Source organism: Mya arenaria, chromosome 5, assembly GCF_026914265.1.
Source record: "Mya arenaria isolate MELC-2E11 chromosome 5, ASM2691426v1".
NCBI classification, from domain to species: Eukaryota; Metazoa; Mollusca; class Bivalvia; order Myida; family Myidae; genus Mya; species Mya arenaria.
In genome coordinates, this window is record NC_069126.1 from 61,085,009 (window position 1) to 61,106,305 (window position 21,297).

At 34.7% G+C, this 21,297-nt stretch overlaps 1 protein-coding gene and 1 long non-coding RNA gene across 2 annotated transcripts; one reads left to right on the plus strand and one right to left on the minus strand.

Moving 5' to 3' along the window:
- The first annotated feature begins 1,859 nt into the window (after positions 1 to 1,859).
- On the plus strand, positions 1,860 to 6,375 carry LOC128236018 (uncharacterized). The gene is made up of 4 exons (XR_008261219.1): positions 1,860 to 2,051; positions 3,950 to 4,152; positions 5,331 to 5,537; positions 6,016 to 6,375. It is a non-coding gene; the product is annotated as an uncharacterized LOC128236018 (long non-coding RNA).
- A 2,307-nt stretch (positions 6,376 to 8,682) lies between these two features.
- LOC128235857 (cytochrome P450 1A2-like) lies at positions 8,683 to 13,550 on the minus strand. Its single transcript, XM_052950649.1, has 6 exons — positions 13,209 to 13,550; positions 10,715 to 10,927; positions 10,189 to 10,327; positions 9,841 to 9,902; positions 9,553 to 9,680; positions 8,683 to 8,905 (listed from the first exon to the last, which is right to left on the minus strand). Exons 1-6 carry the CDS (start codon positions 13,548 to 13,550, stop codon positions 8,683 to 8,685), a joined length of 1,107 nt encoding a protein of 368 aa, XP_052806609.1.
- Positions 13,551 to 21,297: the final 7,747 nt, after the last annotated feature.

Consider the following 21,297-nt stretch of genomic DNA (forward strand, 5'->3'; position numbering starts at 1 on the left):
AGCATGGTAATATTTATATGTAAATATAACACACTCAGTTTGTTAAGTGTACGGTTACTGTAATATGTTCTGTTCTGTTATTTTCTATGAAGGGAAAACAATCTTCAATCGACAAAAAACTAACGTTTGACATATAAGGTGAGACTAATGTTTTAATAAGCAAACGTGAGCCCTCGTGCCTTCGTTCTCAGCTATAAATTGACTGTGACATTTTTGGAAACAGCTATTTATTGTGAACAGATTACCCCTGGTAATGACTGCTTGATGAGCGTTAATAGTGGTTTCAGACGGAATTATGATGAAGCAATATATAGTTGCTTATGTAAATGAATAAACCTGTCGGTCATGACTTTTTGCATGATGAAAATTTCACTTATAGGAGAACACATTTTATGTTAATGCAACGTCAAAATCATCCGTTGTCACAACAGAAATATTTGAAGAATGGAAATATTGCTGTCTAATTCCGAAAACATGTGAGAAAAGGTTTGCTCTTCTAAGTTCCAATTACTGAACTCGTTATTATTAAAAGTAATGTCATTCAAAACCGATTTGATATGTCTCATTCTTTACCTTTCAGACTTCCTGCTAATCAAATCCTATACTAATTTTATAATTGAACATTATTATTTTAAAAAACCGGTTCAAATAATTGCCAATTGACAAAACACATGTATTTTACAGGATAAAAATAGCTGGCCATGTCTTCTGTTTGATAATTGCCTCAGTCAAAATAATTTCCCTCGGGAAAGTTTTTTTATTCCACTGTGTTATTATCACCCAAAAGACATGGTCAACCATATATTATTTTATTGGTAAACCGGGGAATACAAATTATTATCGAAACAAATGAATGCAAGTTTATCAGTTGAAATTGTATTAAACAACACCATATCAATCTGTATACCAGTTAATGAAATAGTAACGCTCTTAGTGAAGTCTTACGTGCATTGTGAATGCCTATTCGATTGTAACCCCAAAACCCATTATGAAGTACTTTAATGCCCGATTATCAAATATGCATTACTCAATGGTGGACTAACAGTATGAATGGATAGCAACAGCGCAGGTGCAACCACTCTGAACTGTATTTACGGAATACAACAATGGGAAACGCATATTCCGTTCTGCATATCACGACGTGTGTTAGATTACAATAAAACACTTGAAAATAAACTAAATGAGACTGCCGATGTTCGATGACAATCAGTTTTTAGACTGTCGGCTGCAAGCCGACAGTCTTTAGAGAGCGGTATTTCAGAAACGCGACTAGTCGCCTGGCACGACATATTGAACATGAATATATTAATACACACCACCTGCGTAGCAACAGAACTACTTACGTGAATGTGGGGCGTCAAGTACCTGCTTATGTGTATTTAACGCGTTATTGCCTTTTTTTATGTCAAACATTGCGTGTTACTCTTAGTATAGTTGTACCGTTGCAATTTGGTAAGTTTTATTGAACAAAATAATGAAAAATAATGAAAGTATAGCATTTACATACGAAGTCATTTTACCCTACATCCAATAGTAAGCTACACCACATGTTTGCACCCCGTGTGACGTCACACATATCCCGGCATTCAAGACTGACCCGGCAAACCCCGGCAAAGAACTTATTTTATGAATGAAAGCTATTAAGAAATAAATCATACGCGGTTAAAGAGTTCATGTCATGTAATATTTTGTGAAATAGCTTTTATGTTTCAAATGATTTTTTTCAGCAGCAATCGAACTATTGTATTTGTTTGAGTAAATTATTTGGATTATACCTATCACAGTGTGTCAACGTTATGCCTATTGTTATTTTGGACTATAGGGTGTAGTTTTTAAAGTCATACACAATATGGCGGCGATTTATTCGGAAATGAAATTGAATGTTACTTCGAACACGTTCTTCTACAAAATAACCGACCTGTATTTAGTGCTATTGCTTTAACATCAATCGAAGCAAAAATGGCATCAATGTATGCGTCTAAAAATGTTAAATTTAGATGGAGACAATCCAGAAATGAGCTGCCAGGAAGTGATCGATTTCGGACACGAAGGTACGTGTACATTAGTCTGAAATAATAGACGTGTTATACGGGATTCTTCCAATCCCTAACGTCTAAACGGTTTTGTGAAAAAGGCGGGGGTGTTTGAAAAATATTGAAATTGTATTAAGTGAAGTATTTTATGGTTGAAATGGATAATAAAGTAGATTTATATTCATATTTTACCATGGAAGTGCAAAGCTATTTTGCAAAAAACAAGCATTTAATGCATTAAAACACATTATTCACATTTTCATTAAAAGGAAAGTTGACTGACACAGACAACAATTATGCCAAGTGGAACAACTTGACCCAATCGTAATAATTCGGCCACCTCCGACAAGCTTCGAGATAATACAATCGTAACAACTCGGCCTTGGCCGAACAATCTGAACACCTCAGCCAGTATCCAACAGGGATTGACTATCTCGAAGCTTACCGAAGATGGCGAGTTGTTACAATTGATGGCCGAAATGTTCCGATTGTTGTAAAATTGTGAACAGCAGCCTTGCAGGTGCCCTTCATGTATATATTGTTATGTTTTGACAGAATGAAATGAAGAAAAAACCATCAAACTCATAATTATTTGCTTGATTTTACTTTTTGGTTACGGAATTTATATAAAATAACATTATCTGGTAATATTTCTTGTTTTTATGATATGTTATAGATGCAATATGCTTTAACCCGGACTCCCGATCGGAATAACTACCCACTTTTCGTACAAAACAATTTGTACGTGAAGGATTATTTTGCTGTATCAAAAATCGTAAAAAAAAACAGTCAACATACAATTATTTGGACTAGAAGGTACATCTAGCTGATCTACATCGCTTAGACTAAATATTTGTACGTTGACGGACTCTTTTTACGATTAAAAAAAAATGTATATATATATATATGGCAAATCCTTCACTACAACATCTTCATGTTACTTTCAATTCAGAGTTGATTATTCACTAAAATTATTTCGCATTTTTAATTGTTGTTTAACCTGAAACGTCTCAACCATCAAAAAAGAATATATCTGCTTCAATAGTCTAAAAAAATAGACGTGTTATATGGGATTTTTCCAATCCCTTACGTCTAATCGGGTTTGTGCAAAACAGGGTGGGGGTTGAAAGATATTGAAATCGTAGTTAGATAAGTATTATATGTTTGAAATAGATATTAAAGGTTTATATTCGTATTTTAGTTATTACCATGTAAGTGCAAAGTGCAAAGATTTTTTTCACAAAACAAGCATTTAATGCATTTAAACACAACCATTTTACATCTATGTAAATCTATGCACCGCAGCCTTGCAGGTGATCTTCATGTATAACAGTTTATATCATTATGTTTTGACAGTATGAAATGAAGAAAAACACTCATCAAACTCATAATAATTCGTCAGCTTTTATTTTTTGTGTACATAACTCATATTTTAGATATATATAATTATCTGACCCGGAATCCCAATCGGAATAGCTACCCACTTTTGGTACAAATAAATTGTATGTGAAGGATATGCCATTTCAAAATTTGTAAAAAGATCAGTTAAGTTACTATCATTTGGACTAGTGCTTCAAGTGTTTGATTTATTGTCTCTATAATGTATAATGCACCTGTCAATTGTAGAGCCAAGCTGGGAGCTGCCTAAAAATCAGTTACCAAGTTAGCTCAGTTTGACAGATCTCCATGCAAGTGTTCACATGGTCGTGGGTTCAAGCACCTTTTGTCCACCTTTTGTCGTCTAGGGAACTTCTTTAGCCCTAAAAGGCTAGTAAATCCCTTTAAACTGCTTCGTCTGTACACCATACCAGTAGCATCTTTTCTCAAAGGTTTACTTTAGAACCCATCATCCAGGAGTAAACAATTATGATTTTTTTATTAAATATTACAGGCCATGTTCTTTTGTAAACTTTCAGATTGAGAAGTGCCTGGATACAAGGCTAGTATTGTTAACATCATTTGATACAATCAACTGGAACAAAGCTGAAATGGCTGCCTGACCTGACTTAAAAATTGGATGGCAGTACATCAGACTAGAAGATTACAAGTATTGAGGTGGACAAAATGATACCTGAGCCTACCAAAGCTGACAGATTGCACAAGAAACACATAAATGCAGGTATTTACTGAGATATTGTAATTATTTTTTGAAACTTCTCATTCATTTAGGAAGTTCAGTTGAAACAAAAAAAAAAAGTTGGCAAAAAAAATGAACAAAGGTATATACATTTTGAATTCTAATTCAAATGAGAACTTTACTGGCCAGCACAAAATGGTAAAATGCTAGTCTACCAATATAAATGTGCCTGGTTTGAATCCGTAAAGCTGATGAATGTACTGGTTGTGTAGCCAGGATGTGAGTAGGTCTGCACTTGGCTGATAATGCATATCATATGTTTAAGCTGCACTCTCACAGATTGTCTGTTTTACCAACTCTTTTTTTATTTCTTGGTCTTGTAATGAATTATTTTATGCGAATTTCTGAACACTGGACATAACAGACAACTGGAAAAAGGGGATCGCTGCTTTCTTATATTAATTCAGTCAAAAAAGACAACTGAAAATATTGGAACGCTGTTTTCTTATTTTAATACGGTCAAAAGATGATGTTCTGTGCCAAAAATCTCATTATTAGTAAAGCGTTAGTAATGCTTTTAACCATAAAACCAATAGTTACAAATGTAAATATAAAAAACATGATCTTATCCTTTGTCAGCAGTCTTATTTCATCAGTTTTCATACTGCTTTTCATTAGCTTATTCCAATCCAAAAAGTAAAAGAAGTTGTCAAAACCTTCAATCTGTGACTGAGAGTGCAGCACTCTTACAGATTGAATGTTTTGACTACTTTATTTATTTTTTGTCTTGGAACGGGCCAATTTATGTGAAAATGCACGTTAACCATTCATATAAGATTGCTGACAATAAATTTGTCAGAAAATGTTTATATTTAAGTTCAAAATGTTTTATGCATTTTTCTTAAACCGTTAGTAACGCTTTAAGCCATAAAACCTTTGTTTTCGACCTGAAATATGGAAGTCTGCAATCTAATTTTTTGTCAGTAGTCTTATATCACTGGTTTGCAGATATTTTAGCAAAAAAATTGGTCATTCCAAGACAAAAAATACAAAAGTTGTAAAAACAGTAAATCTGTGAGAGTGCAGCTTTAAATGACTAAATGTTTTGATTTGGCTCAATTTTCACCTAAAATCTTATAGTTTTGTGGCATCTAAATGGTTTGTTTTTAACAACATTACATGTGCATATGTATATATTTGTTCTTAAATTTGTAATTTAGATTGGAAGATTCATTCTCTGGAAAGTAGAAAAGGGCATGTTACATACTGTTATCACTGCCATGACAGAAACCATATTGGGGAGCTGGTCCACCTGTAGGAAGAATTGCGCTATTGGTTGGAGCAGCACTAATACCCAGCCATACACCAGCACTTAGTTTGTCATAGGGAGCATTTCTGAGCAGTTATGGAGACCACTAACTATGCAGGTATGTCATAATCAAAATCTTGGTTTATATATTTTTTTATAATTTAGCACCTGTTGAAAAGAAATTTATTTCTAGATTGAAGGCACACACTATAGATTGATGCCCAAAAATATATTTCTTATTTTAATGCATTATCATGTCTAACTCATTTGACTTAAATGATCAAAGCAAAAGAAATGCAAATGATTAATCTGCAGATATACAAATGTAAGCTTTTTTAACTGGGGAAATTGTTGCCACTTGTCTATTAATTAAAGAACACATTTATAATTAATAATGTTTAATCCGTACACAAATCATATGCCTTCTTTGTTTTAACCATCAATGTCAAAGAGTCCAGCATGATAATGCATTAAATTGAAAAAAATGAATTAATTTATATGAACCCTTAAAAACAAAGACATTTCCTAAATCCAATAAAAAATAATTGAATATTGATGCAGAGTTCAGTTAGAATATAATACAACTCTTTTTGCAGTTGTTGCAGTGAAACTTACACCAGTGTGTTTTCTGTGGAGATAAAGAGATAGTGTCCAGCAATGAAGACCCAAATCAAGATCTGACCTTGTAAGGCCAATATGAAATAACTGTGTGGGAAAATGGGAAAAACCTGCAGTCAGGAATGCACGGAAATCATCAAAACAACAGTGTTAAATTAATCTTGAATAACTTGACATTTATTTTGTTTGACATATTTATTCATGGTGCAGTGAAAACATTCTTTTTTTCTCATGGTTATTTAAATTCAGAATTGATAGGAGGGAACATTACTATGTAGTTTCATGTTCATAGTCAGATCAAAACCCATGTACATGCCCAAATGAGCATTCGAAAATATCAAAATGGTACTTGTTGTATGTAGTTGTAAGTTAATTAACATAATAAACAAAAATATTTAATAAATTTCAATTTGTTATGCCCCTTTCAAAGAAGAGGAGTATATTGCTTTGCACATGTTGGCCGCTACGTCCGTCTGTCTGACAGTAGACCAAAGCTTTTCCGGGTGATAACTCGACAATTCCTAGACCTATTGTCAAACTTGACATGAAAGTTTGGTTTAACCAGTAGATGACCCCTTTTGATTTTAGGGGTAATATGGTCAAAGGTCACAGTGACCTTGAACAGGAAGATGTCAAACCATACATCTGACTGATAAGTTGACAATGCCTGTACCTATGGCCCTCAAACTCAACATGGAGGCTAAGTCTGACTATTAGAAGATCCTATTGATTTAAGGGGTCATTGGGTCAAAAGTCAAGGTCACAGTGACCTTGAATGCTAAAAGGTTGTACTAATAATGACTGGACAAAGCCTGCACCCATGGCCCTTGAACAACTTGACTTTGGGGTTGGGCCTGACCAGTAGGTGAGCCCTATTGATTTGTCACAGACCATTGAACGCAAAAAGCTTGCCTGTGTGACAACTCGACAAAGTCTGCACCCATGGCCTTCAAACTTGAAATTTAGGTTTGGGGTGACAAGCAGATGACCCCTTTGGATTTGGAGGTCAAGGTCACATCTCCAATATTGGTCATTAAAACTATGTCATTTACTTATTCCCTGCTGCTAAGAGGATACATGTTTATCAGCAAATATCAGCCACCATCTGAATATGAGTGAAAACTGTACCAACTACCCTCATACTTTGAATAGCATAATCTTAAAACTGCCTCAAAGGCATCTTTTGTCAATGAAAAACCAGCTGTCATTTCGGTCCATGCATATTTCATTCAATTGTCCAGATATTCTTGACAACATGGCGCTAATTAATGCTGCAGGTTTGAAATTTAATACATTAGTTTTTTTTCTTCAGCACCATGCAGATTTAACACTTAACACTTATAATAAAAACAAACTAGAAAACAAATTTTAAAGATATTAGTTTTTTTCATGGTATGATGCCACAGCACCATGCAGATTTGTTTTCACTTTTATATCAAAGAAAGTAACTCGAGCACAAATTTTGTAGATATGTGGACTCTGTTGATAGAAGTTCTGGGAGGCATTTTTAGGCTTGAAAGAGCATATTTTAAAGTTATATTTTTATTATGTCCCTTGAATCTTGGGTATAGTTTGTATTTGCATTTTTAAAGACATTGGCTTCAACAGACCCTAATGAAATGAAGGAATGTAATTGCTTACTGAAACTGTTATAAGCGACGTCATAAATTGAAGCAATTTTAACATAATGAATATGCATATAACTAATTTAAAGCGGTTCAAAATTAGGAAATTTGAATTAAGAATCTTGTAGGCCATTGGATACATGATTAAGTAGGGCCAATATATTTGTGCTTATTATAATCACATTTATCCTTCTTCATCTACCTTAAAGAGTGTTCATCATTTGTATAAAATCATTTGATCACGTTTCATTTGAAAGAACTTTGCGGTAGTGTTTGCTTGCGTCAGTTACATCACCGACAGTCTTGCAGCGCTTTCAGCGCTTTGATTAAATGTCCGAACAGAAACGATAAATACGATCAATTTGTTAGCGGACAGCAGCGATTTTATTATATCAGAGGATGACATTGTGATAGCCCTAGGATCGTGTCAGAAAAACAAATTGTGTTTTTATGGTGTTTACTGTGACAACATCAAGCAATGTAAAACTGTTTTGCTGCTTGTGTTTCAGTAATGTTTCTCAAAAATGGCAGTGCTCGGTTTCTGTCCATTTGAAATAAAAATATATCATTATGCATCATAAAGAGGCGGCAAAGAAGACAAATTTGTTATCAATAGATACAAATATATATCATTATGCTCTACCCATTTGATATTATGTGGATTCCTTTACACACAATTGATATGCGTAATAAAGTTGATAAACACGGATTGTTATGAACTAAGTTGTCTATGGCGAAGGACTGCATAGACAACGGTGACAACGAAGGGATTGTTGAGACATATTTTGAGTGCGGGTATGCTCACTTTGGTGTCGTTGTTTGGTTGGAATCACACTAACATCGGAATCGAATTGCTTAAAAGACATGTTGGGTTGAATTACTTATGTTTTGATATGCTAGCTGGTCCGTAATTGTGTGGTCAAAAAGCATTTTTGATTTCATTTCTTTTTGTATGATGTGACAATTGATATGTGACTTCGAATTTTTAATGAGCCATTTAACCATAAATATATCTGTAAATTAAATTTGGTTTAAACGTCTGACTTTACAATAGAAAGGCTGTGGTCGAATTGTAATTTTGTTGTCAAAATCCTTAAGTTTCCTTGGGTCACATGAACCCATTTTCCCAGGAACGGGAATAAATTCCCAGCGTCTAAGCAAATGTGCCATGTACAGAAAATAACGCGCACGTGCGAAAGGTTCACCAAGACATGAGCGCCGTGCGTAACCAAATGGTATCCAACTGAAAACAACAAAAACAAGTACCTTTATTTATGAATGAAAATATTTTACCAGAAGATATTTTGAAGTTAAACGAGGATCAGGAAAAAAGAAAAATGGTCAAAACGAGGAAAATCAATTATTCTGGAATATTGAAGCAATGGGATGGTGGTAAAACACTATGTTTGTTGTTCATTCATCACAACGGGCAATCATTGATGCCACAGCATCTTGAATTGCGTTGAAAATGCTACAACGGTCGTCCTCTAAGTGCCAAGGAAAATTAACGTTAAGGGTGATTATGCTTTCTTACTTTTCCTTTTCTAAGGTTTATACGTGTAAAATTAAACAATTTGGTGAATGTAGTTCCTCATAGGATTGGCCATGTTTTATGTTACATGTAACAATAATCAATACCCTGATTGTCCGGAACTTGCATAACTTGCTAGAGCTAAATGTTGGCAGCATGAATAACTGGATTTCCATGACAATTATTAGCAGTTTCCTCCCATACATATTAGTAGATTTTTATGGACAAAATGTTGAACTCCAATAATTGCCCGCCATGTACATGTACTTCATAAAGCGTCAACAAAGAAATGTAATAGTTCAATGGTTTAATTGGTTCAAAGCGAAAATCTCGTTTCTTGTGCTATACTCCTAACATACTTAATTCTTAATGGGTGGTGCCTTGGTAGAATCTGTCCATCCTGGTCAAGGAAACGTTCTGGCCTAAACTTCCAGGGATCTCCCCAAATATCCTCGTCGTGGTGCACAAACCAGACATTTGCCATAACCTAAAATGTAGATTTCTAATGCATACATAATTTTAGTCAATGATTATTATTTTTTTAATCTCGACTCATTTCAGCGATTATCAGATTCGATCAGCTATAAAGTGATATTTAATGTTACTTGATAATACTAGCATAAATGCAAAATGTCTTTAATACGCACTGTTGTCTTTTTCGGAACATCGTAGCCCTCAAATTCTAGATCCTTGTTGCATTCCCTTGAAACTAGAAACGGTGCCACGGTAATAAGTCTGTGCGCTTCCATCTCTATAGCTTCCGTAAAAGGACACCTTTTCCTGTCGCTGCTATGTGCCTCATCTGTACAACCAATGGCCGCGCAAAGTTCAGCGCATGCGCGCTTTTGATATTCAGGATGATGCAGCAGCATTGAGATTGTACTTGAAAGGACCGACCACGTAGGCAGAACACCTAAAAATATCTTGGAATTATATAGTGAAAATATCGTGTTAGAATGCGGTAATTTTAGGAGTAAGAGAAATGCCATATTTACCTGCGTTGAATGTTTCTAAGATGGCTGAATGTATCCGCTCATCTGTAAAAAGTGGCGATTTCCCTTGATTTATATCAACCTCTTGGGAATCAAGCAGTTGGTCTACAATGCCTCGTGGATTGCCTGGCGTCCGTCCTTTCTATAGATAAAATGGTTATTTAACAGTAAGTAATTTTGGCAGATCACTTGGCATGAAAGTATTTCAATATAGTTGAATATGAATGTTAAACCAATCTGTATTGATATTTCTATCAGTTAATCTGATATGTATTGCTTAAGTCGAACCGCAGAATATAGCAATATGCCTATTCTTTTATGTATCATAATGATAAAGGAGCTGTATAAAACATATTATTAATTTGGATAACTTGAATAAGTTACAAATACACGAATTTCAGTTTTAATTATATGGGTTGATATTTGTCATAATGTATTGTGTATATCAGGGCACATTTGACGACCACGTTCACATATATGTCCATACTAATTAATAATCATCACTAACATAATGTCATGAATCGTGTACCTTGTGCTCTGTAAAGAAGTCCTGTATAATTCGACTCTTTGCAGCCTCCTGGCGATCGTAGACTGTTTTGTGTTCTCCTGGCACGAATCGAAGGAACGGGAAAGACGCCATTAAGAAATTTGTCACCGGAAGAACAAAAAAGTTAGTTCCTTCAATGAAGTCCCATATCATATCAATACCAGGATCATCTTCCTTGAACGCTTCTCCAGTCAGCTGGGGAGGATAAATGTACTTTTAAGAGTAATGTTGTGTTATAAATGTATATGGAAGCAATGTAGTGCAATTGTGCAACTTGATCAAGCAATGTATGTTAACATGAAAAAAGCTACTGTGTAAATGTGCCATGTTATCAAGAAGTTTATAAATAGTTGGAAAAAGGAACTGTGAAATTGTGCAACTTTATGAAACATTGTATGTAAACATGGAACATGGAACTGTGTAATTGTGCAAACTTATCAAGCATTGTATGTAAACACGGAACATGGAACTGTGTAATTCTGCAAACTTATCAAGCATTGTATGTAAACACGGAACATGGAACTGTGTAATTCTGCACACTTATCAAGCATTGTATGTAAACACGGAACATGGAACTGTGTAATTCTGCAAACTTATCAAGCATTGTATGTAAACACGGAACATTGAACTGTGTAATTCTGCAAACTTATCAAGCATTGTATGTAAACACGGAACATTGAACTGTGTAATTCTGCAAACTTATCAAGCATTGTATGTAAACACGGAACATTGAACTGTGTAATTGTGCAAACTTATCAAGCATTGTATGTAAACACGGAACATTGAACTGTGTTATTGTGCAAACTTATCAAGCATTGTATGAAAATTAATTGTGTAGTTGTGCAATTTTATCAACCATTTTATGTATACGTGGAAAAAGAAACTGTGTAAAATGTTATCAACCATTTTATGTATACGTGGAAAAAGAAACTGTGTAAAATGTTGTCATGCATTTTATTTAAATATGGAAAAGAAAACTATTTATAAGGACGCTATTTCTAATTTTTCTAATCTACATATATCTGTACATAATACAATGAAAACTACAGGGACATTCCCAGTAGTCAAACAGTCAAAAATACAACCTGTCATATAAAGACATGTATAAAGCATGATTACTTATTTTAAAAAGTGCCCCTTTGTATGATTCTAGAAAAGATCTAGAATTTGATGGAAAGAGTAGTTGTCCTTTCACAATACATATTGAGCACGTGTATTTCCGGGCACCAAGATTTCAACTATGGACAATAAACGTAAAGAATACCAACGTGGTTCTAAAGTATAATACTTATCCATTACTTTGTGTACGCTCTATTTAGAAGTTTTACAGAGAACTAGGGACGTTTAGGATAATACGCTATATGTGGAAACTCAAAATTTAACATTGTAACATGCATCTACATTCACTCGCAAATAGTTGAATGAAATTTACTACGCAGGATTCGGGTAGAAAATGAATGAATATTCGGTAGGCAATGAGTGGGGGGGGGGGGGTGTAGGGTGTCTACACCTTCAATTATTGATTCACACAATGGCCGATGACCAAACTCGATAGGTAATTCCACAAATTCAGGTTTTCTGTGTTTTCGAATGATTACATCATCTGTTTGGACATTACTAGGAACATAATCACCTGTATGGTGGTAAGAATTATTGAGCTTTCTGGTAATTAGTAACAAGACTGATGTTCCTTTGCATTTCAATTGCTGTCCTGTGTAAACCATATTTATTTAAATTTTAAAATTGGCCAGGTGTTTACATTGTATTAACGTATAAATAGAATTCGATTTAAATGTGTCACAGTGTGCAAAAGGAGAATGACCAACATAAGCATTTAAAGGTATCAATTAATCTAGTGAACGATTGTCTTAAAAAGCAATGGAAACATCAGTAACAATACCAGGGCCGATATTCATAAAACACCTTAAGTCATTTCCTAACTAACGTCATTATCTTAAGTTAAGTATTTTACCTGTCATATATTATATAATCGCTTCATAATATCTGAAACATTTTCTTTTCATTGGTTTGATTCAAATACATCCTTTCATGTTAAAACACTTATATTTTTCTTTTAATTTGACTTCGAAAATACCACCCAAGGATTCCGTAATGTATTGGCCATACAAACACTAAACGAGATACTCTATATTTCAAATAATCAGTTCATTATGCGATTATTCTATCAACAAAAAGTAGGGCGTCAAAGTACAGCCAAATGTACGCACTGAAATGCTCACACATAATACCGATCTCTTTTACTAAATGTTCTATGCAACGTATAAACGTGTTAGTATTAAAACACTATTTGCTCTTTGCATCATTTCACAATACAGCGTTAAGCTCAACGCTTCTTAACTCGCGTATGGAAACACTTGACGGTTGCGTTAAATAGATTCAATACGTTTTCCGTATCGCAAATAATTTACATTGAATGTCATAAGAGCATTAGCGTCAAGAAAAGAGTACAACATACAGCTATGCAGATGGTGTTGGCGACGGAGTGTCTTAGAAGATCGACAACCTCTATTTCTCCGTCACCGAGTGCCTGTAATTGACGGTCCAGTCTTTGTAGTTCAAGCCCGATTCTTCGCTCAAATCTGTCTCTCCCATCTTCGCCGTAAAAGTGAAAACACCCGTTGATCACTTTCCGCATCTCCCCATGGACGGGACTAAATCCGTCTTGCCAGAACACAACGGACTGGCTGCCATACAGAAAACGTTCAGCAAAAAATGTTGGCGCGCGGTCGTTCATGTGACGTTTGTAGTCCTCTCCAGCTAGTGCCAACTTAATGGCACGAAAGCTATTCAGACACATGATTTTCTGTCCAAATAAAGTGAACATAAAATATTATCCTTGTTCTTTTGACATATCGAATAGCTTCGCGTGCATGTTCTCGTGGTTCATTTCCAAACCATGTCCAATAAACGGAAGCCCTTTTGGTCCCGGAAATGTCTTTTTGTGTTTAGAGTTTCTCCATCTTTCGAACAAGTATAAAAACACCAAAACCAGGACTGTATATACAACAATCATCTTCATGAGTATTCCTGAAAGATAAATAAGTAAAACGTTACACAGTGAAACATGAACATTATATCCAATGCCCTCGTTTGGATAAATTTTTCAACCTTTCCAACCGACCAACGATACTTAGCCTAGTATAGCCTACATGTTACGAAAGTAAGCTACTAGTATCAAACTTACCTAGTTAAGTCTTAACGCATACAACAGATAAACTAAACGATACGCATGTAAAAGTGATGCTAACAATGTGTGAAGAAACTTTTTGGCATCTTTAATGTGGTTTCATCTTGTCGAATTCACAAAATAATCTTCATATTTGACACCATGTGTTGGCTATTGCCATTTATTAATTTAACATCCGTATTTTTTTGGTGAACAAGTTTTTTATATTCGGCAAAAACCCTTTTCTCATTTAAGCACATATTAAGACACCTATTTTTTAAAACGAAAGGTTTATGAGACCAAACTTGTTTGAGATGAAAGTCAGTTCTTAGATTTATGTAGACCAGAATCCTTAAGAAATTTAAGATGAAATGATGCCTTCACTCCTTGTTTTTAACACTAAAATACACAATCTGAGTTTCCCGAAATTCTATAATTAACAAATTAATAATATTCTAGTCAGAAGGCATTTGAACTTTTACTATTTATTAGAATAAAAATGTGATTAAAAAGTGTGTTTACATTCTTATGTTGCACTCTTAAAGCTTCACTCTCACATATTGAACGTTTTGACATTTTTTATTTATTTTTGTCTTGGAACGAGCCAATTTTTGCGAAAATCCATGGAAACCTGTTAAATAAGACTGCTGACAAAAAAATAGATCCCAGATTTTTATATTTAAGTTCAAAAATTGATCTTTTATGCTTTTTTCTTAAACTATTAGTAACGATTTAGTCCATAAAACATTAATTTTCGAACGGAAATATGAAAATCTACGATCTGATTTTTTGTCAGCAATCTCATATTATTTGTTTGCAGATATTTACGCAAAAATTTGCTCTCTCCAAGACAAAACAATAAAAACGTTATAAAAATGGTAAATCTGTGAGAGTGCAGCTTTAAGTTATCTCGTTCTGATTATTATACTCTAATAATTTATTTGTGTTGGGTTTGAAAACATTTCTTTGGGTAATCTAATGACATGTTTTAGGAAAGACGGGCAAGAGTTATAAACTATTTGGGATTTTATCACATATTTTCAACTTTCCATTTCAACACAGGTTTGTTCAATGCATGTAAATTATAATGATGTAGTTTGTTGTTGATCGAATTAGATATATTATTGTATATAAAACGCATTAGAACATACTAAACATAATCCATTTGCTCTTGGGGGATTAGACAAAAAATGAACCATTGAAATACCTATATACGGGATGACTGATACTCGAGCCAGTTACATTTGTTGAACAAAAGAGAGACCCTTTTGACACCATTGCTAAGCCTCCAAAGCTTTGATAATGATAATCTAAGTCGGAGCTCAGTGTCTGTCTTCTGGGTGAATTGTTGCACTCAGACCAATGTTACACGCCCTTTTAAACCGGGACAGACCCCTCGGGCGTCTTTCATCTGGTTGTTAAAATATTATTCATCGTTGTTAAACAGCCATTTATTCCACCTTCTTAACTATTATTTTTCAAAATGTCAAATTAATAAAACTTTATATGAATAGAAACAAAGACAATTATCTATAAATAATTTCTTTGTTGATCACTTGACTATTTTCAATGTATTCTCTTTTGGGATTACGCTGTTAATTATGTGACGTCCAGTACGGCTTTACATCTTCATTATTTATACTGCGTTGTAAAACCTGAGATTTGTTTGTTCCAGAAAGGCTTTGCATGTTTATTACATTTACTGCGAGGCAATGCCTGAGATTTGTTTGCTCCAGTACGGCTTTGCATGTTTATTAAATTTACTGCGAGGCAATGCCTGAGATTTGTTTGCTCCAGTACGGCTTTGCATGTTGATTAAATTTACGGCGTGGTAATGCCTGAGATGGGTTCGATCCAGTATAGCTTTGCCAGTTCATAATGTTTTTTTACAGCGAGGTTATGCCTAAAATGGTTTCGTTCCAGTACGGCTTTGTATGTTGTACTGCATGTACTGCATGGGAATGCCTGAGATGGGTTCGTTTCATTATAGCTTTGAATATTCAATATTCTTCCTGCGTGGGAATGCCTGAGATGGGTTCGTTTCATTATAGTTTGAATGTTCAATATTCTTATTGCGTGGGAATGTCTGAGATGAGTTCGTTTCATTACAGCTTTGAATATTCAATATTCTTATTGCGTGGGAATGTCTGAGATGGGTTCGTTTCAGTATAGCTTTGAATATTCAATATTCTTCCTGCGTGGGAATGCCTGAGATGGGTTCGTTTCATTATAGTTTGAATGTTCAATATTCTTATTGCGTGGGAATGTCTGAGATGAGTTCGTTTCATTACAGCTTTGAATATTCAATATTCTTATTGCGTGGGAATGCCTGAGATGGGTTCGTTTCATTATAGCTTTGAATATTCAATATTCTTATTGCGTGGGAATGCCTGAGATGGGTTCGTTTCATTACAGCTTTGAATATTCAATATTCTTATTGCGTGGGAATGCCTGAGATGGGTTCGTTTCATTATAGCTTTGAATGTTCAATATTCTTACTGCATGGGAATGTCAGTAATGTTAAAACTGTGGGAGTGAGAATCGTTTTAACGATTATTTGCTCATTTTGCGAGACTCATTTATAGGATGTTTTGGACCTTTGAGAGGTACATGTATAAGATAAATAATGTATAACGTTTTGGGTCTTTACAAGACAAGAATAAAAAATAGAAATAAACAAAAATGCTATATATCGATGTTGCTTTTTGCTGAAAAAGGGTGACAACTGCTACATATCACGACTGGGAATAAGGAGAAGTGTTATTTATCTTAAACATGTTTTATAGTCAAAATGATCGAACAATCTGAGACGTTAGATTGCGAGTTTAGTTAAACAATTACTTCATACTCCTGAGCCGCTGGGTTGCGCGTTGAGCCTTTTGATCGAGTTAAAACATGGGCGAATGCTAATTCAGTAAATTATAGCATGTGTAATAATGATTATTTATCTTTATGATAGCGGGAGATAAACGCTACTAATAATTCCAAGGGTATACGCTTAGTTCATATGGTACTCTGCCAGCTTTTAATATAATATCGCGAATCCAGATAGTTTAGTTTTGACCTTGAAGTTTTGAGCAGACGAGCTTCGTTTAAACAAGAAAACCCCTTGGCATTTAAGATGCTCACCTAGTGATACATTTTGGATGTCTGATGACTTTATGTTGTATTGATATGTAAAACGTATGAAAAAGACAACAGCTATTTATAACTTTCCTTTTTTAGGTCAGGTTAATGCTAGCTATTAAAAAGCAGATCCTATTGCCTCCAGCGGATGAACATCTATTACGTTCAAGGCCATCAGATGGGCTGGACATTTACAAGAGCTCTTTAGTTTTCTTGCCCGCCTAGTAATAGTTGAGTTTAGTATCAACGTAAATTGAAGATAAAAGGCAATAGTTTGATACAACCTACTAAAACTATGTTTTGGAAACAGATTAGTTCTAAACATTAAGGTGAAATGTCATTGTAGCTCACTTCACGATTAATTTATGAAACAGATATATTCAACATTGTCTTACTTAACGTAATAAAGATAAGCACGGGTTAGTGTCATATGAGTTAGAGTCTCTTTGACACACTTTTTTTATAATACATGTGATTTAAGTGTTTATTACTTAAATATTTATTTGCATACATCTCAAATTTCCCTTATAATTGTGTGATAGGTTTTTGTTACTTATTATGTTATTATTTGCATATAGATTACATTTTCCGGTTTATTAAATATTTATTTATTACTTACATAATAATTTGCATAAATATAAAATAATTTGCGTTTTTTTATTAAAGAGTAATTTGATATTAGGATATTGTTTTACAAATAATCAACGCCAAAACAAATATGAATAATTATGAATATTACCTGTAAACTAAAGTGTTGATTTTGTCTTTGAGGTATAATGGAAAGCATTGCTGTATAACGAGTTTGCTTTTGTGATATAAGGGATAAAATTTCTGCAAACCTGATGCAAATACCGTGAAGAGTTATTTAACCTTATCAACAATCTGAGCTGTTGGATTGCGAGTTTAATAAAACAATAAATAAAGCCCCCTGAGCCACAGGGTTGCGCGTTGAGGGATATCGAAGTCAATTGATGAAGTTAAAACATGACTGAATGTTATTACATGAATTTGAAGTGCGTGTTATCATGATTAATTTTCTTTGTGCTGAAAGTAAAATAAACGCTTCAATTCATATACTGGGTATTCGCTTTTTTTTTGGTTACTACCAGCAAGGTTATCGTAGAATAACTTAGATAACCAAATATTTAAACTTGAAGTTTTGAGCAGACGGGCTTCGTTTTTTCAAGAAAACCCCTTACGTTTAATTTGATAACCTTGCGGAAAAGTGTAATAACGATTACAGGGATTCAAACCAAAATAACAATCTTGGACGATTGATGACTTTATGATATATTAATGTGTATTATGTATGTTAAAAAAGTATAAACTACATTTCTTTTTTGGATTTGAATGCTTTTAAATGTTATTTCTTTCAATTTGGCTTGAAATAAGAACGCAACTATTTGTCATTTATGTAGTTCTCATCGTTATGTTATAGTTACCCTTGATTCGTAAATTCCGATGGTAGATGTATAATGTTCTCCAGATTACGTTGTAATGGATGAAAATACTGATGGATATGAGGAAATCATCTCAAAAATATTTAAAGTATACTGCATGGTCTTATCATGCTGCACTGCAACATTTTACTTTTGCGTAAGATCATTGGTAGAAAGCAGTTTAGGATTTAGCTTGAGTCACAGGGATAATCGATCCCCACACACACAAACACACACAGTTGATCGGCAAATGAACACTAAACACCTAACGTTTACCTGAAATTAATATCATAACAATTAAAACCCTGCTATGTATAAAAAAAATTGTACGTAGTGTTTTTCATAGGTAGGCTCACTTTAGAAGATAATAAAGAAGTGTTCTTGAATGAGGCTGCGATGCATAAAAGCCTATTTACGTGACATTCAAATCCGCCGTAAAATAAAAGTTTTGAATTGTTCCGGAAAGCTCTGCGCATTCAAACGAAGATTCGGATGAAAACGCCGCTAAAATATTGTGATGAATAGTAGGCCTATTGAAAATGTGTCATATGCAATCCAATAGAATACTTTGTGGCACACATTTTATTATATATGTCACATACGCTTATTTATAGTTTGCACTAAGGCTTACCTTAAGACATTTAAGATAGTATTTAGTTTACGTCACCTTTAGGTTACACTAGGTTAAGTGAGTGTCTCGATCGGCTCTAAAAGATAACGAGGGCATGTTTTACTGCGTCACGTTATAGAGTCTGCGTTTAACATATCCATCTTTCAGTTCGTGCGTTATGAGGGATTATCCGTGAAGATGATAATTGTATATACTGCCCTGTTTTTGGTGATTGTATACTTTTTTAAAAGATGGAGAAACTCTCGACACAAGAAGAACGTTCCGGGGCCAAAGGGGCTTCCGTTTATTGGCCATGGTTTGGAAATGAACCATGAGAACATGCACGCGAAGCTATTCGATTTGTCAAAACAACAAGGAGAATATTTTATTTTTAATTTGTTTGGACAGAAAATCGTTGCCGTGCTATTAAGTTAGCACTAGCTGGACAGGACTACAAACATCATATGAACGACCGCGCGCCATCATTCTATGCTGAACGTTTTCTGTATGGCAGCCAGTCCGTTGTGTTCTGGCCAGACGGATTTAGTCCCGTCCATGTGGAGATGCGGAAAGTGATAAACGGGTGCTTTCACTTTTACGGCGATGATGGTAGAGACTAATTAGAGCGAAGAGTCGGACTCGAGCTACAAAGACTTGACAGTCATTTACAGTCTCTTGGGGACGGAGAAGTCGACGTCGTCAATCTGCTAAGACATTCCGTCGCCAACACCATCTGCATAGCTGTATGAATATCGCGAACCCTCTTACGTCCTGCATCAATATCGACCGTCAATAATAGCTGCTTAATTGTATAGTTTTAAAGTTCAAATTGATTGTCAGTGAAATGCATCATTGCATAGCTAATTAAAATCACCTGACGACCTACATTTTGTTAATAATGCATATCGGACGAGTAGCATATGATGTATCGCTCCGCGGCCTAGAGTCCTATATTTTTGTACAGGGTCTTAAATATAGGTTTTCGCTTTAGGCGCTTCACTCGAGTACCCATCGGTTTTTTAATATTATCGTACACATGGTAATTTTGTAAACCTTTTGCAGATTTTAAATTTTAGACTGCTTGAACTGTATGTGATAATTGGTTTCTTTTCGCCTTCATTTGATTATTTTGCAAATTTTGACACATTTCAAATGTTTTGGATATAAATGCAGAACAACCATGTCACTAGCGGATTCAGGGGGAGGAGAGCTCAGCCAGCGTGCGCCGCCCTAAAACGCATAAATTTACTTTCTATTCTAATATAGTTGAAAAAGAGTAAAGGAATACGCCCAAAATGCACCATTTTCGACTAGAAGTTGTTCAGAAGTTTTTTGGGGGAGGAGTACACCCAAACCAACTGTCAGCACTTTAAACCAAATTCATTGAGGGTCTGAGGGAGGGGCGCTTGTCAAAAGGTTGCGCTTCTAAGTTAAGACCCCTAACATCAAATCCTGGACCCGCCCCTGCACACTTCACAAACAAGGAGTGGGTTGCTAATATTTTGATCATTTCCTTTAAATATTTAGCAAAAACAGCTAGAAAAACAATCGACAGCATATTTATTTACACGTACGTGTGTGTATTTTCAATTTATATTTTGCAACACCTACTGGTATACATAATGAAACAAATTTGTTGAGACTGTATGCACAAAGACCTTAAATTTTCTTAATAATTCAAAGAAAACTAGGGAACAATATCAGTAGCCCTGTTTAGAGATACAAGGCAAAAAGACAATGATTGGATCCGCCTTGGAACGGTCAGTGAAACACGAGTTCACTGGAACACGAGTCTACTGGGGGCTTACACTACTTTATATTGCCATAACCTCACACTTGTCCCGACATAAACCAACAAAGTTTTAACAGTACGAGTTAACGGTTACAATCGAAGAAGAGAAGACTAAAGACCAAAACCAACGCAAGGACACAACAGTATATTGTTAAATATTGGGGAACCGCCTTGGAATTGATAATGAAAACATTCAGGATTTCACTTGTTTTACATGGCCATGATCTCACACTTATTCCAACCCAATATTAATCAATAATTACAAAATTAAAAATACAATCAGTTTTCACTGTTTCTCTGGCTGGAGCCATTCGTTTTCAGTTTACGTTTGTAGTTGGTTGTTTTGCTCTGGCTTGATTTATTCGTTTGCAAGTAACGTTTATATTTGGTTGTTGAGTACGCTTCCCCAGT